Source organism: Athene cunicularia (genome assembly GCF_003259725.1).
Source record: "Athene cunicularia isolate RWA chromosome 2 unlocalized genomic scaffold, athCun1 chr2_part1, whole genome shotgun sequence".
NCBI classification, from domain to species: Eukaryota; Metazoa; Chordata; class Aves; order Strigiformes; family Strigidae; genus Athene; species Athene cunicularia.
In genome coordinates this window covers 134,203,219-134,230,753 of record NW_020799095.1, presented here as the reverse complement: position 1 = coordinate 134,230,753, position 27,535 = coordinate 134,203,219, and the positions used below count along the sequence as shown (strand labels likewise).

At 37.2% G+C, this 27,535-nt stretch overlaps 1 protein-coding gene across 1 annotated transcript in view; it reads left to right on the top strand.

Moving 5' to 3' along the window:
• Positions 1–3,477: 3,477 nt before the first annotated feature.
• ANGPT1 (angiopoietin 1) overlaps positions 3,478–27,535 on the top strand; it is a 167,921-nt gene continuing 143,863 nt past the window's right edge. Inside the window, exon 1 of the mRNA XM_026843655.1 lies at positions 3,478–4,110. Within this exon, the coding sequence (XP_026699456.1) occupies positions 3,814–4,110 (297 nt within the window). The 5' untranslated portion in view covers positions 3,478–3,813. The remainder of the gene's footprint in view (positions 4,111–27,535) is intronic.

Here is a 27,535-nt window from a genome sequence, read left to right as displayed (position 1 = left end):
CTTCCCTGTTACACAGAAGGAAGAGTTCAGGGAATACGAAACTAGTCATTGTGTTGGAGGAAGTGGTCTTAGGAAAATAGAGTCTTTTAAACATATCCATGGCCCTACTCAGTTTCTGGCTGAGCCACTGATTTTCTGTGCAGTCCTGGACAAATCATTTAGGTTATATATACAGTATATAATGTAAGATCCTGCAGAAATACCCAGAGTGACTTTGACTGAACTTTGATAACTATTTTTTCATCACCTCACTAAAATTTTCAGGTCTTAAAAATATGGAACAGGTCACATAAATCATGTGGTACTGGGATAATAATAATAAACTGTACATTTATCAAATCAGGTAGAAGACACCAAACCACTGAAACTCTTGGGGCAAGATGTTTTGTTTAGTTAGTTGGTTCATTTGTTTTTGGAAAGAAAAAATCAAATACCTTAATAGGGAATAGGAAATTTTAGAAAACAAAAACTCTTCTTATTTCTGTACCTCTTTTCCTTAGATAAAATGGAATTCCTTAGAAAATTGCACTGTGGAATTAAGTGGTTGTAGATCCAGAAACAAGCCTTTTTCTGTATTTGTTGTTGCACTGCTGCCTGTGTATACATGGGACCATGAGTGTGCCAGGGAGGAGTGTAAACTGAACCTGGCCTGGCTGGTTCAATGTTCTTATCAAAATGACTTTGTTATGTGTTTGGGGGAACAGCAAGCTGACCTTGGTGGTCCCTGTGTTACAGGATTGGGAGTGTCTGTGCTTCTAGTTAGGGACCCTTGAGGCTAGCTCCAGCTCTCATATCACTAGAGCATCCTCAAAGTCTGCTGAGTTTCAGTGTATCTGACAGAGCTGCTGCCATTTCAGCAGTCACTCTGAGTCCTTGCAAAGATTTAAGTGCATCCCAGCACAATTCTTAAGTCCCTTTCTGTGCCTCCCCTTGGGCTAGAAAGGCTGCAAACTGTGAGCGACAGAATGACTCCCAGGCTTCCCCTAGGCTCCTGCCATCCCTTCCTTGCCTCTGCATGAGACTTCACGTGTTTGGACACACAAGATGTCTCATATGCACGACTCCTGTAAACAGATGTGGGCAGTATGTATATGGGGGAACTTCGTTCTCACTAGTAAAGAAACCTTTAGTGCAGTGTGCTGGTAGGATATGCTCTGGCTACTGCATAGCTCTGCTACATCTCTCCACTGTGGGACCTGACCATTATATGCTGCCCATGATCCATCAGTTTGGGGCCTGGGGTCAGTGATCTGTTTTTGAGAGGCAGGTGCTGTGGCAGGGAACTAAGCTGGAGACAAGTGGAGGAGATGTTTGATAATGCTGTGCACTACTTGAAGGTGCTTATGGCTGGTACCCCTCAGGAAGAGGGGGACAGAAGGGGAAGGAGGGTCACCTCAACCCAGTGAGAAAGGGCCATGAAATAGCAACAAAGTGAGTCTGCTCTTCCGTGAGGTCTGTTCTCTTCTGAAAAACATCAGTTGTAAGTTTACAATCTCACTTTTCCATGTTTGCATGTGAATAAGCCCGTTGTTTAAATACTCTGCAGAAAATGAATGAGGCATTTGTGTAAACAACAATATTTTAAAATATGAACGAAAAATCTAGGAAGCCTTTGTACACCCACTTTTGCTATCCCCCTTTTAGATGCTCTGAGGCCCTTTCATAAAGTTCTCTTAAAAAAAAAAAAAAAAAAAAAAAAAAAAATATTGCCATGTTGCCATGTTTGTACTCTGGTATTTTTGCTTTGCCTCATAGGGAATAGCTGGTTTTATGCTAACCCTTCAGCTCAGTGTCTAATCCTACAGGTTTTGTTTTTTTTTTCTGACTGAAGCTCTCTGGTCTTACATGAGCAAATATCTTGCAATTACATTTCACAATAATTGCAAAGACAGTGTAATAAACCACAACAGAACTAGTTCTGGTGATGGTGGAGAATTATGAGAAATGCTATATGAAAGCAAGCTATAAGAAGTTGGTTTTCAAAGGCAGAAAAAGAAAAAAACAGAGAGCAAAGGTGGGCTGAACAGTTCAGAGGCAGAAGGATACTCCGATTTTGCTAAAAGCAACAGTAGCATTGATGCTTTGCTCTTTGCTTTGTACTATTTTTGTTTTTCTTTTTTTTTTTTTTTTTTTTTATATATAATGGACATAGAGATATTTTAAAGATATGTCTTTCTCATTTCTCTATATTATTGTAGGAGATATTTCTTATTGGTTCAAATTTAGTGGTTTCTTTCAGATCCAAGATGTAAAGCCTCCACTCCCAGTTTTGAGTAGGAATAGTTTAGCAAGATCAGGACAGATTCCTGGCTAAATATTCCAGGCAGTTCTTTTAGAATGAAATTGTAATTGTGATACAGGTGGCAACTGCATGAGCACTGAAGGTTCTTGCACTCTGTATTCTTGCAAGTGGGTTTTCACGTGGGTAAAAACCTTGCAGATTGTTTTTTTTTAGTGATGTGCTATTGCTATTTAGAAGACTACTTACTTTCATGGGAAAAATCATGCAAAGTGGTCTGCATAGGTGTTGGCTGATATTTATGTAACAACAACAAATACAAGAGCAGGAACTCAGATCCAAATTCTTCTGAATTTCAGGAGTATTCCAATCCTGTTTCTAGTCTGTGCATTTTTGATTTGTCTCTAACAAATACCAAAGGCACTTTTTAAGTATAAGATAGATTCTTAAATAGTTACCACAATCTTTTTTTGAGGAAGTTGCCCCCAAGAAAGTTTCTATATATAATGAGGGGTGCCTGTATAGCCCATACAGACTTGCAAACTGGAAGAATTGTTTTGCATGTGATAACTACACAGTAGTACAGAAGACAATCTGGAATAGTTCAGCCACTATCCCTCACTTTTTTATAATTAGTTACCTTAGTTTAGATGCCAAACATAGAAAATTATTATACTTCTGAACTGCCGTTTCCCATTAGCATTTGGCAGCCTTAATTTCATTACATGCTGTAAAAAAACTCTCTGCAAACTCTGCTAAAGAAACACAATTTTCTTAGAAAAGTAGCTAAAGCCTGTGAGGGTTAAATGTAACTTTTTTTCCCATAAGTGTCATTCCCCCGATTTAGAGTTCTTTAATAGATACTGAGTAGCGCAGAACTGAAAGTATTTTTAATTTCAGTGCTTTGTATATTTACAGAGGGATTACAACAAACTTCTACACTTTATCTACATTTTAATAGGTCAGTGTGAACATATGAAGTGTATTAAGGTGGACTGCCTTACTTATTAAACTTATGTGAATTCGTTAAAAGCCCTTAGCAGTTGTATGCAATAGGGGCTGGAAAGCCATGCATGATTGAGGTCATGCATCCAGCCAGTTTGTAAGATGATCCCTCTGTACCGAGCCATCAGCCATCCTTAGCATAGGGGCGCACTCATACACGCATTCCTGTCAAGTCATCTTGTGAAAGGCTGCTTGCTTCCAGCTTGGCTTGAAAGTGCAACCTTAATAAAACTCACTGAAGTCTGAGAGAAAATAGCAGTTCTGCAGCAGATAGTGTAGGGGAAAGAGACTGGGATATGCATATGCAGCTGACTAAAGCAGGCTACATGCTGGACTGTAACAGAGAGGAAACAATAAATCTTAACTACTATGCAATAAATATTCCCAATTTTAACTAAGGAAGCTATCCTCATAGTCAAATTAAAAAAGATAACAGATTATCCAAGCTTGATTACTAAAGTGTGTTCCTCCAGTCCTTTTTCCAAAGACTTTAAGGGAAATTAAGAACAAATTTAAAGAAAGAGGAAGGAAAAGTTTGTCTTAAAGTAGGAAAGGAAAGTAATAATAACATGTCAGTTTTCCTTTCCTTTGCTTTCCTGGCAGCGATTCTTGTTCATATAGGCTGTAATAACCAGCGTCGGGGTCCAGAAGTCAGTGGGAGAAGATTTAACCGGATTCAGCATGGGCAGTGCACCTATACTTTCATTCTGCCAGAACAGGATGGGAACTGTCGTGAAAGCACGACAGACCAGTACAACACAAATGCTCTTCAGAGAGATGCTCCTCACGTGGAACAAGATTTCTCTTCCCAGAAACTGCAACATCTGGAACATGTGATGGAAAATTACACTCAGTGGCTGCAAAAAGTAAGTGTGAGGGTTTTTTTTGTTTCTCACTAAATGGATTTTTTTTGGAGATACTTATTCTGTTCAAAGTTTTCATTAGTTTCGTTAGTCTCACAACATCTGTGAGAACTGAGGTAATAAGGATTGATCTACTTCGTGGCTGTGTAGGGGAGAAATATTTCAGCCAGAGTGCACCCTTCTTAGTGACATTGCTCTTGAGAGCAGAATTTTCTTCACATTACTGAAAGATGTAATTTCTAAAAGCTTTATCTCAAGAGACCATGGATGTTTGTGAGCCAGAGAACACAAAAATCCTCCAGAGATTCTAATGACAGAACTTTCTAAGTATTCCTATAAACTCTATCATAGTTCACAGCTTCAGATCAGATGCCATGCAGGATACCTGCTATTCTGACAGCATTTCAAAAAAGTGTTAAGAATATCACTGTTTCTCCATAAATAGATCTTGTAATACTATTCCACCCAGCTAACTGCTGGAAAGAAAGAAGAAAGTGTATAGGTATTCACACTCCTAAAACATCGGAAGTAAAACTTTTTAACTGTAGATTACACTGGATTTGAAACAGCCTGTTTTAATGTGTGTGTATGTATGTGCATTCTTTCACAGACAGGGAAAAATGGGTTTGAAGGTGTTGCATTAAATTAGGAGAAGTAAATATTTTTAAGAATTTGTGCAATAACTCTAAACTTCTAACTTTTCAGTATTTTATGTATGAGCTGAAGTTTGGGCTTGAGAAGACTTAAATATGTGAATAATTTCACTTATATGAGCTGCCCTATTCACCTTAACAGGATTACTCGCTTGTGTAAAATTACATACCTTTCAGGATCTTGTCTATGCTTTGGTAATGAAAATGCCTTGGGATAGATGACCAGTAAAAATAAATAAACAAACAATCTTTGTATATAGTTATTTGTAACATTCCCATTCTCACACTGGCATTTTGACCTGGCAAAACTTAGAAAATTGAGCAACTGAGTGGTGCAACTAGTCATGTAAGATGGCACAAGAAAATGCTGTATGTACCCATTTGAGAAATACATGATTTAACTCTACCACAAGTTCATACTAATAGCGAACATCATTAAAAATCTAGTGAAGACTCTACTAGTTGAGCTAAAACTTTTTATTAGCATAGTTACTATTACCTATCTGATTTTCAAGTTTTGTTTCATATAGACAGTATACAAGACAGAAATATGTTAAAAAGCATATGCAGCCATCCCCATCCCCTTAAACCTACTCAAATCTTTAGAGAGGATTTCCTGATCTCTTGGTAAATGACTTGTACTCTGCATATCTAGGTCTAGCAAGAGAGAAAAGACTGTGTCTAGTAAATGTGTGAGTATAAAACAAAATACAACCAAACATTATATTTTTTTTTTAGACTAGTTTCCTCATTTTTTAAAACATCTTGTTCTGCTTTGGGGAATATAAGGCTGGAAATGAGGGAATGTGTTTTGCAGAGGGAAGCATTTCTTAAGAAATTATTTTACCTTGGGAGGCTGCGACAAGCACTAAAAAGAGGAAAGTTGTTATCTGTGTTTATGCACACATGATTTTACTTGAGCAAATTGCCTGCTGAATCATGCTTATAAGTCTTTACTTATTCTGTGTTTGTCCACTAGAGACTGAACTAAGATCACTGTTTCACTGTGAACTGAACATGAATAAATATGAGTCTCTGGAGTGTGAATGTCTGAGTTGGGGTTAGTCCTCTCACACTTTGGAGGGAAGTGATTAAACAGGTAGGAAGCTCAATGAAAGGGGTTTATATTTGAGGACTGTTTTCTTCTGCAGTGATTGTATAACTGGCTATGAGCAGAACCACCCCCCTCCTCCTTTCCTTCCCAGCCCCCAACCCTCTACTCCCAGGGGTTTACATAAAACTGGGATTGTGCACATATCTCCATGTGTCAGTTTTCCCTGGAATTAAAGGACCCGTTTCTCTGTGTGATGGAGTATGGCTCATTCTAAACAAATGAGGCTGATGCAGCTCCATTATAGCATCTGTGAATACTGAATTTGCTTTGTTGCTGTTACCATTACAAAGCATCTCAGCCATAACTCATTTCCTTTCAGAACAAGCATAATGCTTAAGTTTAATGAATATATTATGTAGATATCTTGCATCTCATTTTAATACTCTGCATTTATTTTACCCCATAGATTTTTAATATCAGATATAACTGCTGCTACACTAAACAGCATTTTACAGTGCGCACCTGCTGTGAACAAAGTAAAGAATAATTAATGGTTATAGGTCTATGACTGGAAATTAATAGTTAGAATAAGAAATAATGTTTAAGAATTTGAGATATATTCTGACATATATAAAGGTAATTTGTTTATTACTTCAGGTAATCTATATTAATGAAAGAGATATATTACATAGGCAGTGTTTAGCAGGGTGAATTATTTTCTCAGCACAAATGCAAGCCTGCAATATTGAAAGAGTATTTATTAAAAGAATTTGTAAGAATCATGGTTTGCTTAATTCTGTAGTATTTTAATTTAAAAATATTTTTTTCTTGATATCTAAACTAGCAGATTTCTAAAAGCCAAAGAAGTATTCTTTTTTTTTTAAAGGCATTTATTTTATGCTTAATACCATAAGTCTTTGATGACCTACAAGTTTAACTGTAGATTAAATGTGCTTGCTTGGGGAGCCAATTACAAGCAATTAAGTCCCAGCCTTGTCCATTAGCATTTGCATATCAATAGTCAGCTTTACGGGGATTGGTTGGCAAACTAGGGACATGGCAAAATGCTCCGCGCAGAAACTACTTGGAAGAAGATGACTTGGTAAACATTTTTAGAGATTTTCCTAGAACTGTTTATTTTAATACCGGATAACTTTCCCCATTGTTTAAGCTTGGGTTTCATTTCTGCAATATGTTTATACTAATAGTTCAAAACAAACAGTTCATCACATTTTCTTTCTTGCAGTAACTAACTGGCACACGTGATAATGTTTGGTATTTAATAGCAGTGTCTAAGTATTGGCAAAGAGGAGTTACATGAAATGTTATCATCACGTCTTGCTTGGGAACTTTCTGTTAGTCAGCTTGCTCAACTTACGGTATTGATGGACTCAGGATACATTCAGTATAACTATATAGATTAATGTTTTATATACTTATCCTTCCGTCCAAATAGTAGTAATAATTGTTATTACAGTAATAAGCGAGTTTTACATGATCCATTCTTTCTTTTCTTTTCTTTTTTTTTTTTTTTTTTTGAATACCATAAAAGTTTAAAATGAATACTTAATGGTAGTATAGTATAAGAAGCTAACACAGATGTACAAGTTTGAGTTGAAAGTGAACCACAATAATTCTGGTCAGACAGTATCCAATCTGAACTTTTTTTTCCTTTCTCTGCAAATATTGATGGCTCCACTACACTTAAACCAAATAAAGAAGCTTCAACTTGCTTCCCTTTCCCTTCAAAGTGCCTGTGCTGTCACCAGCTATAACAGAAGCATAAAATGATGAGCTGGATTCCGTCATTAAAGAAAGACATTACGAGCAATTTTTCTGGGGTATCTGTAGCCATTTGATAGTCCAATTTAGTTTATTCTTATCATGATTTTGATAAATTATTTGTTTATGGCATTCTGTGTACTCTCTGACTTCCTTATTTTGCAGAAGTAACATTTCAAGAGCTCACCTGGGTTTTAAACATGCAAGGAATCTTAAGTTTTGAGGGGAACCAGTCATTGTATAGAACAAACTGGCTTTTGGAAAGGCTAATGTCTGTCACTGTGTGTTGTGGCTCCACTGAAAGTCTGTCCCTCTATGCTGTCTTTACCAGCAGGAACTAGCACTGCAATGAAATAAGAATAATATGCTTATGTGTGGATTTTGCCTTGAATGTTATATTGTTTGCTGAAGATGGGAAAATTCTTTACATGTGACTGTTGCTGTGAAGCTGTGTGAAAGTGTGACAGAGCCTGCCTGCCCTGAAGAGAACAGAGCTGTCATAATATCCTATGAGGCAAATCTCTATTGATATAAAGATGGAGGTGGCCATAGTATATGTAAAATTTTGTCACTTTAGGAAACCAATTTTCAGTAGTTGACTATTACAGGAAGTAGTATCCCTTTTATTTATGGTTATGTCTCACTGAGCATATTTGTAATGTATCATGTGACCTTAAAGTCCACATAATATTTGGATGTTCAGCGTAACCAGGAGATCCGTGATGAACTCCCATTAGTTTTCACAAATAAAAGCAGGTCATTGGGTTTGGAATCTGCTGTTCTGCTTGTATAAACATTACTAAGAGTGCTGTGTAAGGAATGGCTTTTCAGAAATAATTTTTCAAAGTGGGTCAAGGCTAAAGGCAAACAGTGAGAAAGCTTCACCCAAAACTGGCCACTAGCCTTCTATTTGCCATCCAGCTTGAACCTGCGTTTCTTGTCTAGACCCAGAGGCTATTTACTATTCTAGGTGCTTGTTTTGGCTTTGGAGTCAATGAATTCTCATATCCAAAGCAGAGCCTCATCCTAGTAACGTATGAAGTGCAGTTCCCGCAAACAAGCTGTGACACAAATGGTGGGATTCAAATTATTGGGATTCCTTATATATGTACTACTCAGTGGGTAAGTATATATAAAAGCCAAATTAAAGGAGCAAAAATAACTTAGTGGAAAAAACTTGTTCTAAGAAAATTCACATTTGAATGTAAACCCAAAATTATTTATTTATCTCTAAAAAACCTCTTGGCCAGTAATGCGCCTGCATTTCAAAACTTTATTAATCGAATTATGGCAGTCCGTGGGATATTCTGAGGTACCCACAAGAAAGGAGCAAATGTGGAAATGCCTGAAAGCCTTACATTATTGGGGGATAACCTATTCGGCAATGTTTTTTTTAAGACTCAGAGAAGTAGGCTGAAGGGCACTCTTACATGTTGCCACATTTGGTAGTAAATTACTTAAAAAAATTTCCCATGCTTGTACAGAAGTCTTTATCATAATGTTCAGTAGAACCTGAATTTGTTTATTTTCAGTGATGACAGCTGTAATTAGGAACTTTCTGGTAACAATAAAATATTACATTTATTAGTCATCAGAACTGTCCAACCAAGATGCCCAGCGGGAGATATTATTTGGAGTACTGAGAGCTTTTCTAAATGAAACTGATATAAAGTAAATGGTGTGTCATTTTGAGGGTGCTGAGAACTCATCGTTCCCATTCCCTTCTGTGGTTTGGAAACAATCTCTACTTCAGAGTGCTGGGTGCCTTTGGAGAAAAAAAAAAAAAAAAAAAAAAAAAAAAAAAAAAAAATGTATCATCCCACCCAAATTTCTGGCCAAAACCCAGAGATATCCAAGATAGGTTTTTCTTTGCTGTGGGGAATCTCTCAGTGCTGTGTCAAGAGACAGTAGCAAGCCCAGAGGAAGAGCCAGCCATTTGAACTGTACTGTGGAAGTCCCTGCTTCTCTTCATTTACTCCAGGGAAATCCTGAGCAGCTCACTGATTTAAATACCTCAGTTAAGTGTGATGGATTTAAGCTTTACTTCTGTCCATGGCTGTAGCATAGACTTCCCTTGTGACTGCAAGAAAATCGTAAACTTTAAGTATTCCTGTTTCCCTTTCCTAACAGAGATATAGTACTACTACTCAATTTCACAAGGCTGTTGGGAGGCTTAATATGTTATTTTTTTGTGTTGCTTTTGGAATCTTTCTGGTGGAAGGTATTTTGTGCTATTAACAGTTTATGCACATTAATGGTACTTTCAATGTTTACAGAAAAAAAAAAAAATGTGATTTAAAAAAACTTTCAGAAGGAAATTAGTTCTAAAATTAGTAACTAAAATAATTTCTAAAAAATAAGCAGATAAATACAATGAATATGAATCTGTAATGCTAAGTATATTTTGCAGGTTGCAGTTGAGTAAATGGATTATATATGTCCTGCTAGGAGTGAGAATAGTCCTCATTCTTGCAGAGTTCTTAAAACCTGTCAAGGAGCTGCTGCTCCAACCTGTATTCATCTAAGATGAATAGGACTGTAATTCAGTCTTGTACATATTCTCAGGAAGACCAGTGAGGAGTGGATAGTTTTTCAGAGCTATTGTTACCAGCAATTTTGAATAAACTTGTCATTATCAAAACTGGGCTCGCTTGTGTGATTTATTGCAAGCACATCCTGAAAGGTGAAGAAATTTAACAACCTGCTTGTATTAATCTCAATTTACAGCTCAGCTTAGTTCAGTCCTCTTTGTATTTGCAATAAGTTGCAAACAAGGAACAACTAGTAAATGTGGGCCTTCTAGAACCAGTATCATAGTTTTAGCTATGCTGCAAACCTCATCTTCAGCACCAGCAGCTCAAGTGTCTTGAATAAACAGCCCTCGTGTAAAAGTCTTCCCAGTAGCATAAGGATTTCCTCTCGTTAAAAGGTTGAAGTTTGATCAGGAAAAGGAAATTGAAACAGTTTCACATTTCATAGGAAGGGTTCTTTTCCTTATCAAACAAGTTGTACTTTAACACAAGGTTGTTCTTGTGCAACCACGTGTATATTTCAGACAGCATTATGAAACAGCAGGGCAGTGAATATTCACTTGGTAGAGTAACTTAGAAATGCCATATATTGTTGCACATTTGCACTACATTCTCATTAATACTCCTGCACAAAGATCAAACTTAGCTTTTTCATATCTTAGTTAGGATTTAGGTTAACCTAAAGAAGTGTAAGTCACTCCTAAACTGGGATAAGAAATAATACTAGTACAACTTCCTTGTCTAAACGAGACCTAACCCTGGGGCTATGCTAAGCGTTGAACAAGTATATGGGTAGAGACAGTCCAAACAAAACAGGTATAGGGTCACCTGGAAAGATGCTCAAGTTGCACCATTCTACATTTCTAAAAAAGATTTGCTTTCAGAATTAAAACAAACCAATCAACCCAAACAAAAACAACAAAAAAATGGATTAAAATAATTTTATAGTCCTCAGAGGAAGCGATATAGAAAATCAGTATTCTAGGCCACGGAGTTACATGATTGAAAGAAATTTCTTATACTCCCTTGAGCATGAGGAGCAGAAATTAAAACCAGAAAAGATACCCATTAAGAAAAGGGTAATAGAGAACTGTTTTTATGGTTAGTTTTATGCTGGTTTTATGCTAGTTTTATGGTGGAATAGGTGTGTCTTTAGCAAAGGTACTTTAAACGTCTATTGTATGGTAGTACATGGTCAGTCATGGTCTGTGTTACTATTCCTGTCTTAAAAGAGAATGAAATAGGCTGAAAATGCAGAAACGATCTTGCAGTTGGAAAATCTACGTTGATGATCCATGAGTAAAAAGTGACTGATCAAAAATTCTGTCAGAAGTCTGCAGAATTCCTTTCCCTTGCACACATCATCCCAGTGTGTGGATGTGTGCACACATACATATATGCATTTAGATTTTTGAAGTGTTTGGTGTTAAGGTACATGGAAATCTGTTTCTAAGTGTTGTGTCTTAAATCCATTCTTACGTTTTACACCTACTTACCTGCTGTCAATCTGTTGTTCTTCTGGAAATGGCCTGTTGGCTCAACAAAAACAGAAGTGTTGGTAGCAATATGAAACCATGTGTATTGTACATTCATTAATTCTGTGTGAATAAGTCCTGATACTGTGTTGCTGATAAATTATAAGTACACTTTTGCTTTTGTCATTTCTAGAATGTATTTGAAGCAAGAATTCTCATATATGCTGGAAAAAATATGGACTTTTTTAGTCCCCATCCCAGACATGTTTCAGTCCTTACATGTGCATATGTTGCAAGACAAACCTGATAATTGTGCATGGCATCTGCTTCTCTAAAAGGATTTGGCATAAGGCATAACTATATACTTACAATTTTTCATTAGGTCTTCTTGGAATTTTTATTTGTTGGAGTGAATTCTTGCCATTTGTCATGTTTCGTCTAGTTGTCTTGTTGCATATAATGTACCAGGCGTTCCTTCTGCAATAGGAATGTACGGGAAAACCAAAATCCACTTGTTCCAGTTAGAAGAATTCCCTTCTGACTCTGTGATGCCCGAGGATTTGGATCCTGGCATCCTTCCTCTTCCCTCTGTACCAAGCAGGCAAATAGGCTTGAGAGATTACCCTAGAGATAGGATAAACTCTGAGCATCCCTGCCAGGAAATTAAGGCAAGACTAGAGAACTGTGGGAGAAAACTGGGAGTATGAGCAGACAACCTTAGAAGGTAATTTGTCTCTCTTTGACAGCATGGCTTCTTCTGCACTAGAGCACAGATGATCCAATTGATGCCAATCAGTTTTGAATGTAAAAACTATTTCTGCTGCAGGCTGATATGACATTTACAGACTGATCCTGCCTTCTTTCACAGCCAAACTTCCTTTAAAGGCTTTCTGTGTGCAAGAGGATTTTCTTGAAAGATATTATCTCTGTTACAAAACTTCTGTCTTAGGGATAATATTGTTTATCCGGCCAGGCTTTTAGTTTCCTTGTCCGTGATCCACACCAGCCTAAACCTGCAGAGGGAACTTGCAAGGTTTCAAAAACACTGGTGTCATTTGACAGCTCCTGCCCACTATTTTAAATGTTACAGCAGATTTTCAGTCATTATCAAAGGTTCTCCAGCCTTCAAAGTGGCGTTCTTATTTCCTAACTGTAGGTGAAAAAATTGTGATTCTAGATATGTAAATATACTATTTTGAGATGTATTTTAATATTTGATCTTTAACACGCTCCAGATCCACAGAACACATTTTAAATACCCAGATAAATGAAAGGAGCATCCTAGTACAATCTCTGGAGATGCTTTTACATTTATCTTCAGGGTTGTGGTAGACTTGCCTGCCCTTTGGATCATGTTATTTATGAATGTTTTAAATTTGTCAGCCTATGCTTATAAAAGTTTATTTTTCTCTCTAAATCTCTTGCCTGCAAATACGATCTTGCACAGTAGAGATTTAGGAAAAAATAATGTAGTTGTTGTTCAATGATAATTTTGTAATATTTTCCTAAACTTCGTACGGAATGAATTTTCAATTTGTATTAAACCATCTATGACTCTATTTAAGTGTGCTGATCACTTTCACACGTTCAGCTTTGAATAGCTTCAGCAGTAATTATCTTCTGGGAGTTTTAGTTCTCATGCAGAAGTCTTTTGCAGGAAAGAGTATCGTATGAAATGAATCTGTTTCAAAACTCTCCCATCAGCTCAGTGCGTGGGTAACAGTGAGGGTGAATAATAGGGTCATTTACATGCCTGTCTCTTCTCCAGAGTCATGCATTTGTGTCTCAAGAAGGCAAGGATCTTCAGATAATTATCTCACTATCATTATCAGAGCCCTAGTTCTCCTAAATCCCTAGCATTTTATATGAAAAACCTGTGTAGATATGACTTGGTATTTCTGAAATCTCACAGAAACTCTATATACAACCTGGTTCTCTTAAGTCTCCTCCAGCACCAAAGCACTATATGAAGACTGCCACAGCCTTTGAAAATTGGGCATTCTCATGTAGATAGTAGCTGAAATGAGGATTTAGGATCACTGCCATTATCATTTAGGTATTAAGTATATTTACTTGTGTCATAGTTAAATATTTACCCTCTACAGTCTTAATACATCAGGAAATTCCTGTGGCCTTCTAGGCCACATCAGCAAGTCAACACAGTAACGGGCAGTCCCCAAACCATGATGTCTTTGGTGCTGTGCCTGGAATTTTGAGGATCTGCTTAGAGGGAAAATTGCTCAAAGAGATGACCTAATCTCTTCCTGAATGAACTATTCCCCTTTGTTCTTTGGCTAAAACTTCATACTTCACTCTGTGTGTGACTTACCATAGTAGAGATAAATGGTCAAGGGCCACCTATCTTTCCTGCGTCACTTCTATCCTGTTAATGGGAAAGGCCACCAATGCTCTGCTAGAAAGTTTTTCTGTGTTACTATTTTTGTGCAGAGGAGATATGGACTGCAAAATTCTTTATCACTTTAGCCTGTTAACTACAGAGGCGATGATTAAGGTTGTTTCTCTTCACATTTTTCTTAAATGATCCAGTTTGATCTCTTGGCTTTTTCAAAATTCTGGCTGATGCAATAAATATCCTTTTATATATTCTTCTGACATAGTTTACCTCCATGACATTGTACAGCTCAATCTTTATGGCCTCTGCCTTCATTTCAGTTGTTAAAGAATTATTTGTACCTGTTAACAATACCAGAGTTTTATGCAGAAAAGCATAAGGACTGTAATTATGCAGAGAAGCATAAACTGTATTTGCAGAGGCACACAAGGCACACAAAGCAAGAGGAGTTTGGCAAATACCAAAGGGGTTGTTGTTAAAGATGAAGGATGATTACAGCAGATTGAATTAAATAATCATTGGTAAAAGAGAAATTTTTATAGTTTAATCTGCTTGATGAGCCATTGTGCAGTCACTGTACAAAGATATAATACATGGCTCTGTCTGCAACTGAGAAATATCGTGTTGAATGAGTGATTTCAAATCCTCATTAGCTGAGTTTTGCTGAGAAAGCTGGCTTTGTTTCACACCCCTCTGACTTCTCTGAAACCAGGGTATTGGTTGAGTTTCTGCACCTCACTTCACTGGCAAAATGCTTGCACATCATTGAATGCTTACATACACTGCTCTGAAGACAGAATGTGATGCTTGAGTAAACTATGTGAACTATCTGTGATGAGTTTGTGGGTTGGGTAAACTGTAAATGCAACAAGAATATATGTAGCTTTTTCAAGTGCTTTTTTTCATGATTTTTGAATCCTATAAAAGAGTTATGGGGCAGGTAACTCACAAAGAAACTGAAGATGAGATTGTAACTGCAGACTATTGCCTCTTGGAAAGGGTCATATCAGAGAAAGTGTAAAGGGACCTGGAAAAAGATTGGAAGGGCTAAATATAAGGTGGGAGGTGGGGGTGGTTCTTCAGAGCAAGAAGTCTATTTGAGGTTGATAGAGGATTTTCATTAAAAGTGTGACAGGAAGGGTGAAGGTTGCTGTTGTAATCCTTAAATTTGTGTGCTGCCCAAGGTATCAATATGTCACTAAAGCACACACAATAAGATAACTTGTCCTGCAGTGACAGAAAAGTCTGAAAAATTACTCTGGTGTACAACACTATGTTCAGTAAAAAGCCCTGAAACTATTTACTGGCTGTGTGGCCCTACTAAGATCATAATACTACATATTTCAGTAGTATTACAGCCCGCTGAAGAAAAGATCATCATAGTTGAGGAAGATTTTAATTAAAATTACTTTCTATCTTTTTAAAAAAAGAACAGAACAATTATTTTTCTAAATTTAAGAAGAATACAGGAGTGAGGCAAAGAAGATGCTTATAATGTTTTAATGAGGAAATCATGAATTCACCAAATTTTGCTGGTTATTAAAATATCTGAAATGCAAATGACATCCAGCTGAAATGTTGAGCAGAACCAGAATGCCATGTGTAGCAGTGCAGGCGGTCACCAACGCATCACTACGCATCACTCGCTTACCAGGAATGCTCTCGCAACCGTCAAAGACAACCTCAGAAGCAGAGTTTGTGTTTGCACCGTGGAGAGACTGTGATGAGCTAGGGTTCAGAAATACAGGCATATAGGCCTGTGCCCAAACTTGACAACTTTAGATTTTGCAAGATCTAAGGACTCATTTCTGAAAGTGCCAAGGGTCTTGTTTTCAGTTGATGGTACTCATAACTTTCCAGGAAACATCTAGCACATCACAAGATTTACCGCTATAAAATAAACTGTTTTAATTTCACCATTGGAAGTGTTATCACAGGCACAGATCTACTTTTCAGTAAACTTTACAGGAGGTAGAACCAAGTGGGAATTTCTCTGTTACTCTAAACAAGTACACATCTATTTTATAGTTTCGGATAAGTGGATGGGAATGGGAAGTCTTTAAAGTTACTTTAACACTAAAACAGTAAGTCAAAAAAAGCAGCAGTTGACACCTTGTACCTTAATGCCTTCCAGTGCTCCCCACAAAAAACCTGCATTATGAACCCTAGAAATGGAAAAAAAAAAAAAAAAGTTTCCTTGATCCAGGATTTAACACTCCTACACATCTTGGAAACATCTAGTAATTTGGTCATTGACCCCGTGGGGTATTTCCTAGAAGCAGAATTGAGCAAGAGTGAAAATGTTTTTGTTGCACTGTTATGGGCATGAAGATATGACATGAATTCTTGATTTGTAAAATATGAACCAATCGGGGCATCCTTTTCTTTTTTGTGCATTTTTAAAAACTACTTCAACATTTTCATTCATTATTTTGCTGCCGAAATCATGCAGAAATCATCTCCTGAAGGTATGATCAAAACTCTTTGGACCTTTGTCACTAGATTTAGCCTTTTTTTTTTTTTTTTTTTTTTTCCCCACTGGACTATAATTTACCATGATGGAACACTGGAAATGTGTTTTAGGGTAAATTTCCCATTTTCATTCTTCTTAATTTTCAGGATGACACCTCAGTGTTAGTTATGTCAGCATGGTTTTGAGCGCTGTCATGTTTTCACTTCCATAATAAAATCCTTCTGAAAGGCTATAAGCAAGCTGCAGCAAGATTATTTTTAGAATACTACTCATAAAGCAATATAAGCTTTATATTGTGAGACAGCTTCACATCCTAAATCAGAGTTGCTCAGTGTTTTTTCTATCAGAGTGGATATTAATTTTGGTTTTGCTTCTATCAGGCTTAGTCTGATATTGCTGTCATGCTTTCCAGGTGTTAGCATGAGCCCTTACTAAAAAGTAGGGCTAGAAAAAACAGGATTTTCCTAAGGGAATAGGAACCCAAAGGAGGTTTTCAACACATTCCACAAACTCAAACAGTTATCATTAAATACCCTCAAGAGGATTAGAAACTGAAAAAAAAAAAAAAAAAAAAAAAAAAAAAAAAAAGACTCTCAGCCAGAGTGTGATGTTAATGAATTCCTGTGGAGCTTGGCCCGGTGCTGCTCAGAGTGAATCAGTGGTAAAATTCTGAGCTCAGTTCCTGTCCAGGAAAGGGAATTTCCCAACCTCAGGCCCACCCAGCTGAAGTTGACCCCTTGCCTGTTCCTTCCCCTGACGCTTTCAGGAGTGACAGAACTTTCAGGTCTAATTTTTGGCACTGGCTCTCTGGATTCACCTACTTCAAAACTCCTCTGCTCTAATGTAGAGAGATTTCTTAATGGTAAGGGACAGACCTCAGATCTGTCCTGACAAACCTATTTGGCCAGCAGGGACAAGGAAGGGATCTGAGCCCTGTACTCGGCACTGGTGAGGCCGCCCCTCGATTCCTGTGTTCAGTTTCGGGCCCCTCACTACAAAAAGGACATTGAATGACTCGAGCGTGTCCAGAGAAGGGCAACGGAGCTGGTGCAGGGTCTGGAGCACAGGTCGTACGGGGAGCGGCTGAGGGAACTGGGGGGGTTTAGTCTGGAGAAGAGGAGGCTGAGGGGAGACCTCATCGCCCTCTACAGCTGCCTGAAAGGAGGGTGCAGAGAGCTGGGGATGAGTCTCTGTAACCAAGTAACAAGTGATAGGACAAGAGGGAATGGCCTCAGGGAAGGTTTAGACTGGATATTAGGAAGCATTTCTTTCCAGAACGGGTTGTTAGGGGTTGGAATGGGCTGCCCAGGGAGGTGGTGGAGTCCCCATCCCTGGAAGTGTTTAAGAGTCGGGCTGACATAGCGCTGAGGGATCTGGTGTAGTTGGGAACTGTCAGTGTTAGGACAATGGTTGGACTGGATGATTTTCAAGGTCTTTTCCAACCTACATGATTCTGTGATAGGAAACTCCCAGATGGTCAGGAGGAATTTTAAAGGGATGGAGGGGTATGGTGCAAAATGCTAGCCTGGCACCCACAGAGACTGAAGTCTATTATTTATAGAAAAGCAGAGGCAGAAAACAGATGGTGTGCTTCCTCACAATATGCTCTACAGTTACTGCATTGTGTCTGTATAAATTTGTGGGGTACCACATCAAGAACTGAGTTGATGGCATGGCCTCTATCCCCAGCCAGTTCTTCCCTCTGCATGCCTAGAAAGATAGCAGCTAATACCATGTGCAGTGTCAGTTTTATAATAATAATAAAAAAAAAAAGACCACTTTTCGAAAGCCCTGGTGAAACAGTATAAATCAGAAATCTTGTCAATGGCATCAATGGAATAATGCCAGTGTCAGTCTGCTGCAGCTGAAAGAAGACTCAAGCCCAGCCTGTGAGAAGCAGACAAACTCAGGGGGGGGTTGTACATATGCGGATAGGATTCTGTGTACAGCTTTTATTTGTGCACAGCCTTCTCGCAGAACTCCCCAGGACTGGCTGTGGGATGTATATCTCATGAGAACAACTTCATAAAGACATTTTCAGGATTTCCTCTTTTTGTTCACATCAGAAAAGCACAAACACAACGTTGCCTATCTTTTTTTTTTCAGTATTCCTCTTTCCAGTCCCTCAAAACACCAAAGAAGAACTGAGATGATACCTCTTGAAACAGAAACAAACTGATCAGGCAGACTATCTTAACCTAAACCTAGACTCGGATTCTATCTAGAATGTATTTTCAGGGGACATTTGATTTTTTCGTGTTTCTTTTGCTGAATCCAGTCAGGAAATGGTTTCTTTTCTGAAATGTTTCAAAGTAGAAAAATCATTTTTGTTGACACTTTCTGCAGATTATTTTGACATTTCCATGAAATATTTGTGTGACAAAATTGCTATGTAGCAGATGTAATCCAGTTAAAGACCTTGCAACCTTAGGACTTGAGGCCTCAGGTAAAAGTAGCGACATGGCTGAAGGCAAGTACTGCAAACCAAAGCATTGTGATTTTCAGACAAAAGCTTAGAATTCTTGGTTAAACAATGTAATCTGTCTCTTATTCACAGATTTATTTTTTCTTTTTAAATTTATTTATTTATAAATTCATCTTCCTTTTCTTTTAAAAAAGGAGGTTTTTTAAACTGAAAGAAATGTCACTAGAAATCATTTTTCTGTTGATAAAATCAGCAGACAGCTACAATATGACTGTCTTAGGCCTGACTTGAGTGAAAGTAGAATCAAGTTGCATTATATTTTGGATTATTTAGAAGAAGCCTAAGTGTAATATCCATGTACAGACACAGTGGAGATGTTAGAAAAGGGATGCACTTTATTGGTGTCCTCCTGTTTATCTGGGAACAGTTGCTTCTGCAATTCCTTTTTTTTTTTTTTTTTTTTTTTTTTTTTTTTTTTTTTTTTTTTCCTGAAAAAGATAGAGAGACTATGCATGTGGAATGTTGTTGATATAGATAAAATCATGCAAACTATCCAAACTAGAGGCATGTGAGTTCAAAGAGAACTATTTAACTTTTCTTTCACTGCCCTGGCTTTTGGTTTAATTAAGAAAATATCTTTTGACTGGCTAATTTAGTTCATGCTAAAGGAAAAAAATCATCAATCTGCATAGGAAAAGAGCTCCTATAGTAATTATTTTGCAAAACAAAAAAGTAAATCCATGCCGGACACATGATAAAATTCCACTGTTTGGTTTAGTGATATACTAGAAATGCATCTCTGGATGTTGCAGACATGATCTGAAAACCAGGGGATCTTTCTTTCTGAATTTGGTGGAGCCTGAATGACTTGGTTTATAGGGCTGTATGTCATCCCTCTGTCATCTTCTGTTGATGATGCCTTTTAATACCATATGCCAGTCACCAAACCCATGCACATTTTACTTTTGTGTTTCTGTGCTACAACATGCTGAGAAAAAAATTTACTGTGAATGTGACCAGATAAAATTTTTAAAACTATATGAGCTACTCAAATGTCCTTCATCATAAATTATCTCTTTATGCTTGAACTTTTACCTGTTCATATTCTTCATCTTGTGATATCTTTGCTAACAAATGAGGAAATTCAGGTATCTGTGAATCTTTTGTATAGTGCTTTTTGCAAAATTATTGTTTATTAAAGATGTACTTTCCAAACAAAATTTGACTGTTATTGCCTTCCTTTAGGATATCTTTTGTATATGGAAGAAAATCCTTTGACAGATTCATAAATCCAGAAGTTATTCTATTCTGGAAGAAAGTAATGAAGGTTTTCAATATTTATTTTCATTAGAGAACACAAATAAAAAAATTAGAATTAAACCTCTTATTCACAATTTATCACAACTGAATGTACATTAAATACAACATGCAGTGGAGCAGGAAAAATCTGTTGTTAGTGCAGGTGAAATGCAATTGCAGTTAAAATTCATAGGACTTCTAACTTGAAACAAAGTTTACAGAATTGCTGACAAACTTGATAATAAAATATTATAATGATTATGTTTCAATTTATGAACAGTTTGCTTACATTTTCTGATATAAATAAATTATCTAGGAAGAGAGCTATAGCGATGTCAAAGGCAGAAATTCAAGTAATTTTGGTGCAGTCAAGTCTGCATATCAAACTCTGCTGGTTCAATTTCTGGCATTATGAAAGTAGTAGTCTTCATGACATATGTGTCAGACATATATCTATTATAGCTCTCATTAATATTGACAGAGGCTCCATGCTTGCTTTATAGTCTTTCACTCATATTTTAGGTAATGGCAACAATTGATCATAGTTCTAAAACCTTTTGTATTCAGGATCTCCACACATTTTACAGGCATCATTGAATAAAGCTTCATAACAATCAGAGGCTTGGTGATGGCATTAAATTTGTTCTCATTATCCAGTGGAAAACCCAAGGTACACAGGCACTAGCTGATGTACCTTTAGACACTTGGGAAATCTAAGTACAGCCAACAATAAAACCAAGACTTGAGGCAGCTCAAGTGTTTATATGACAGCTATCAGAATACTTCACACTAATACAGATAGGTAAATATCCAGCTGTGTCTCAGGTTACTCATCTTATTGGTGTCTGGAAAACTTGTATTTTGTTGCAGTTACTGATTTCATAGCTGGTGTCAATTGACACTTCTCAACCTAGATTAGTGGAATGGTGTTGCTTTAAATTAGCTAGACATCTGGATGCTCGTGCATGCATCAAAGCATCAGTCTCAATGCATCAAAAATCATGTCTCCTTGATGAATTTGCTCACTTTATTGGAATGAAATCTAAACTGGCCAGAGCTCCCATGGATATCTATAGTATTTAATTTTCTCACTCAGTTTCCAAAGTGGCTTTATTTTTCTTGCTTTTGTAAGAGACCAGTGATGCTACGCAGCAGTGTATGCTCAGTATCACTGGTGGAAAAGCCAAGCCATTTGACACCTACTGTCAAATGAAGAGAGCCGTTTCCTCTTCTTAGCAAGTAAAAACCTTTCATGAACTGAAGAGATTATGTTACAGCCCATTGCTTGTCATTGCTTCAGAAAAGGTGTGGAAACATCTAACAGCACTAACTTAAAATGAAAAGTAAAATCTGAAATTTGTTGAAAATGCCTTACAATGTCCTGTATAATTTATTAGCAACAAAATCACTCTCCACTGGGGTTAAATGTGATGGCATGTAAAATATAGAACATGTGCTGTCTTTATGAATCATGCTAGAAACTCATCCAAATGATTGATGAAATGTATAGACCAAATTTTACATAAAGTATGTATGTTAAAACCATTTGTTTAATCACAAATAGGAAAATCATACAGTTAACAGTAGTTTTGAAGCAATTTTTTTGGTTTCTTTTCAATATATGTTGTTTGAAGTTTAGACGCTCTTGTAAATTCAGAACATGGACGTGTGTTAGGAGGAAAGTGTAAAAACTGACCTTCACAGGGGTTGAGAGAGCTACCCCTCACTTCAGCAGGATAGGTGGCTGTTTAGAGTTATTGAAAATCCTTGCATCAATTTCATTTTCAAAGATGACTAATAATCAGGCTGCAAAAGCTGCAATGCTCATCTCTTAGGAGCTACAGAATAATCTTTTGAAAATTAGACCTGTTAAGAAGCTTTGAAGTTCTCCAGAATGAGAACAGTCTCAGGTCGGACAGTATGTAGGGCAGACCATTAAGTCAACAAAGGTAGCAAACTTCTACATTTGTTATCCAGGTTTCCCGGTTGCAAATAAGGGATTTTCCTTATAGTCTTACAGTGTTTGGGGTTTTTTGTTTGTTTGGTTGGTTTTTTTTTTCCTCCTGATCTCCTTCTATGTCAATTTACATGCTTAGTGGATGAGGGAAAGGCTGTCGATGTTGTCTACCTGCACTTTAGTAAGCCTTTGACACCATTTCTCACAACATTCTCCTAGAGAAACTGTCTGCTCATGTCTTGGATGGGTGTACTCTTCTCTGGGTAAAAAACTGGCTGGATGTCCAAGTCCAAAGAGTGGTGGTAAAGGGAGTTAAATACAGTTTGCAGCTGGTCGCAAGTGGTGTTCCCCAGGGAACAGCATTTGGGCCAGTTCTGTTTAATATCTTTATCAATGACCTAGACGAGGGGATCGAGTGCACCCTCAGTAAGTTTTCAGATGACACCAAGTTGGGTGGGACTGTCGATCTGCTTGAGTGTAGGAAGGCTTTACAGAGGGATCTGGACAGGCTGGATTAATGAACCAAGGCCAATTATATGAGGTTCAACAAGGCTAAGTGCCAGGTCCTGCACTTGGGTCACAACCCCATGAAATGCTACAGGCTTGGGGAAGAGTGGCTGGAAAGCTGCCTGACGGAAAAGGACCTGGGGATGTTGGTCAGCAGGCAACTGAATATGGGCTGGGAGTGTGCCCAGGTGGCCAAGAAAGCCAATAGCATCCTTATTTGTATCAGAAATAACGTGGCCATCAGGGACAGGGAAATGATCATCCCCCTGTCATCCCCCCATCCACTCATTACTGGTGAGACCGCACATTGAATATTGTGTTCAGTTTTGGGCCCCTCACTACAAGAAAGACACTGAGGTGCTGGAGCATGTCCAAAGAAGGGCAATGAGGCTGGTGAAGGGTCTAGAGAATAAGTCTTATGAGGTGTGGCTGAGGGAACTGGGGTTATTTAGTCTGAGAAAAGGAGGCTTAGGGGAGACCCTATTGCTCTCTACAGTTACCTGAAAGGAGGCTGTAGCAAGGTGGGTGTGGGTCTTTTCTCCCAAGTAAAAAATGGAAATGGCCTCAAGTTGGACCAGGAGAGGTTTACATTGAATATAGGAAAAATTTCTTCACTGAAATTGTTGTCAAGCCTTGGAACGAACTGCCCAGGGAAGTGTTTGAGTCACCATCCCTGGAGGTATTTAAAAGACATGTAGACGTGGTGCTTAGGGACATGGTTTACTGGTGGACTTGCCAGTGTTAACGGTTTGATTCAAAGATCTTAAAGGTCTTTTCCAACTTAAATGATTCTATGATTCTATGAGTAACAGAGATGAGTTTGTTGTAAAATGTTTACAAAATATGAACATTTTCAAGGAGATTTGCCTCTACACAGAATTTTGGAACAAATTCCTCAACACTCTTCTTGTGTTGTTTGATACATATTTTTGACTTGCTTCCCACGGAAAGTGTCATTCATTGCAGAACAAATAACTATTTACAATATGTATATTTAATTCATTTTTTATGAGTGAATCTGATGTTGCTGCATATTTGCCTAAACCCACGTCGTGTGAATTTTCAGACACATAAAGGAAAGCAGTGTGGTTTTATATATTGCCGTTATGTACATCTTTCCAAATTTAACACATTTACTACACTATGTACAATTTTAGCTGATTCTTCATACATTTCTTCATGTTTTCTACTGTAGGTTTTAGAAAAGCTGTGTTCATATAAATATTTAGAATAACATACTTTTGTTTGTTTTACAGTTTTTTCAAATGTCTTCTAGTTTGGAAGAGCTAGCTTGTTAGGTCAAGCCACTGTTATCTCTGTTACATATCATATAAGGGAATGAACTATTAACATACATAAGCACAAACAAATTTAATAAAAATGTAAGGAACATCATCAGTAAAGACATTACTCCACTGTTGAGTAGAAAACACAACAAATTTTCTGTAGGAAAAACACTATAAGAAAATTCCAAGGAACAATGTTATTATATCTGAAAAACTGTAGAAGACTTTTCAACTGAAGATAAATGATCAGGTCTCTTATCAATACCTCAAACACTCCTTGCAACAGAAAACAGAAGCTTTTATGTGGACTTGTAGGATTATCTATATTTTAATATCCTTTTTTCAAGGCTAGGGCATGTTAATACTAATTCGATTTTGATTAATTTCTCTCAATGACATAAGATGTTCTCTCTTTCTTGTTGTACTTACTGGAATATCTTCTGGCCTCGCTTCTGTTTCCGCTTATGTTGGCTGTAGATCAGTATAGCATCTCTGAGTTCAACAAAATGTAACTATAAGCAGAACAGGCATTGTTTTCTTTTGCATGTGTACACATAATCTTGAACATATGGTTCCAAGTATATTTTTGATTTAAATTGTCACTAACTTCAGTGCATGCTTGTTCTTTATTTTTGTCCTGTTTTGCATTTGTGACCCAAGAGATTCATAGCCAGTTGCAAGGCTCCTTCTTTGGGCCAACACCCAAGAGATTTAAATGAAGGCAGGTAGAAAACTCCATTGTATAAAGGCATCCAAAGATAATTAGGTTGCCTGGTACAAGGGACTATGAAGAGAAAGGAGACTGGGAGTGGTGAATACACTCTGAATTAATACTCACTACTAGCATAGGAGATTTTGAGAGTTACTACAGATCAGCTTTCATCTGGTGAGGCCAACTTTTCTTTCAGGTACTCACCATACCAGTAGAGACTGAAAAAGTTATATTTTCCTCTTATTTCAACATATGATCCAAAGACACTTTGGCAGACTTTAGTATCCCTTTGGCACAAGAGAACTTTTCAGATATAAATAATCTCTTTCACCTTCCAGTTACAATTCAGAAATACCTAAATTATGTTAGCTGAGCATACTATCGAAGAGTAAGATGCAAAAAAGGATTATGTCCCATATAGGAATTCACACGTACTGTAAAAGAAGGATATTGAATGAAGCTCAAAACATCTGCAGTTTTGAATGGCAGCATATGTATTTTGGAAGAATCCTTCTATCACATTTTTTTTATTATTTACTGTCACAGAACCCACTTATACTGACTTCAGAAATAACATTAGCTAACTACATTACAACTTTGAAAAGCAATCTCTCTTCAACACAGGCTGATTTGGTTGAAAGTTGGCATAACATTAAAGCCATCAGAAATAATATGCAGAGTATGCTGTTTAACTATCCTGTTAGAAAATACATAATTTTTACCTGGTGATAGTGAAAATTGAGACATATAATAATTCTAATGTATGTACTGGCAATTTTATATGTATCCATCATACTAATACTGACTATTGCTTTGAAGGCAAGGTTATGTCTTAGTAACACAGTTTTAGTTTAAGATTAGCATATTTTTCTCTTATCATTAAATGCTATTCTCAGTCTACCAGATTTGGTGGAATTAATAGGGTGATTTAAATCTTGAATTTCCTATTCTTCATATCAAGAGGTTACATAGCAGTAAGAGATGAACACACACTGAGCTTGGACACCTCTGTTGAATATCCTGAACAACTGGAAGATGAACAGGAAAAAAGTTTTTAAAGGTAGGGAGTTCATTTTATAGGTAAAAAGTCTTGCTTTTTGGTTTCTAAAGTAAAATAAGTTGATCACTTAACTTTTTGTCAGTTTAGTTCTCCTTACTTCCAGTCATCATGGTACCATTTTTCTGTGCTTGCTTATATACTCTAAGTATAGATGTACGGAATTGTACAAATTATTCCTGTCTCCATGGTGGTGGGGTTTTTTTTGGTTTTTTTTGTTTTTTTTTTCTCTTGAAAACTTCAACTAATAAAGATGACATTTGGTGGCAGAAACTTCCATTTCTAGATGCTAAATAAAAATCTGCCTCCCCAATCACCATATAAATATTTTTATGGAAAATCAAAGCAAAAATTTGATTCAGTTGTAAGGCCATACAGGGATTAACTTTAATTTTCAACCTTTTCTTCACCATCTAGTTGCCTTGATTCTTTCTTCCTTGTTCTCTTTTTATTTATTACAACTTAACATTAGATGATCTATTCAAGTGCCTCTGTTCTTATGTCATAGTTTTATTTCCTCATTAATATTTTTTTTCCTTTGGTCATTCATTGTAAGTCACTCTCCAGTTCTCACTCTATTATTCAGATAGTTTCAAGAATTTTCCAAAATTTTAAAACTAGGTTTCAGTTTGATCAGGAATTGTTATTCGTTATTATTTGTGAAGGGAAACACAATCCTGGCTCAGAAACAGCCAGTCTGATGAGCTGGCTTTGTGCTGCAGGTCTTGGATTCCCTGAGATCCCAAGGGTAAGGAGGAACTCGAGTGCCTAGGAGTCAAAGCTGACCCAGAAACCTTGGCATTGGATGCTATGGCTCTCACGAGCTTTGAAACTCCTGGCTTCATGTCTGTTAAGGCTGAGATTGAGCCAAGAGTTTTCTAACCTTGGAGGACCTGGGAATCTGGACATTTGCAGCTAGCAACCCTAGGACTTTCTGGGTCACAGGTCCTTGCGAATACATTCAGTGGCTCTTTGCAAAACTGGGAGCCTAGAAACATCTTTGTGTTGGTCCACACAGGAGCCTGGAATTAGAGGTGACAAATCCTGCCTGGAAAGTAGGTTTTCATTGCAACTTTCATTCTTTTTGAAATTATTTTCTTTCATTTAATGTTCTTACAATAATTTGGAATTGCTTTAAGGGGAAACAGTTTTGGAGCAGTGTTAAGTGTGTTAGCCTGAAGGGTCTCTGCAAGTTTCTGGATGTTTGCTCTCGAAAACACTGATATGTAGAAGAAGAGCATTTGAGGTATCTTGCAATGGCTCCAGAAGTTTGATTACAACTCTTGCTCTGGGTTTGCACTAGAAAGCAAGATGTGTCCTTGATTTCTGATGACCCTGAGGTTATTTTCACATAAGGGTACATGAAGATGTGTGTAGAGTATGTGTTTATGTTGGAATTCCACAATGATCATAATTCTACTTCCCCTAAAATCAGCTGGAGTTTGGCAACCAATTTCAGTTCAAACAAATTACATGTTCATTCAGAAATAAACAGACTCTTTTGGCATGTTGAGCTTGTGCCTTTTCATAATGGTTATGAGGCTTGTTGCTTTTTAAAACTGGAATGTGGTTTGTGTAATTTATGGACATAAACTAAAATAAAAAAGAATTCCAGAAAAAAAAAGTGACAAGGTTGTTAGGGTTCCAGTAATGTGGATACTTACTGTTTTTGGTTAACTTCTTTTTTTCCTAAAGGAATAAAATACATCTTTAGTCTCTAGCTACAGATGCAGATGCTTCCTTAGCACTTTGAATTACCAGAAATTTATGTGGGTGAAAGTCACTCTTAGTGACAGGATCAGAATTAAATTTCAATTTGGATTAACCTCCAAACATTCAGATGTTTACTGTATCTTAATATTTG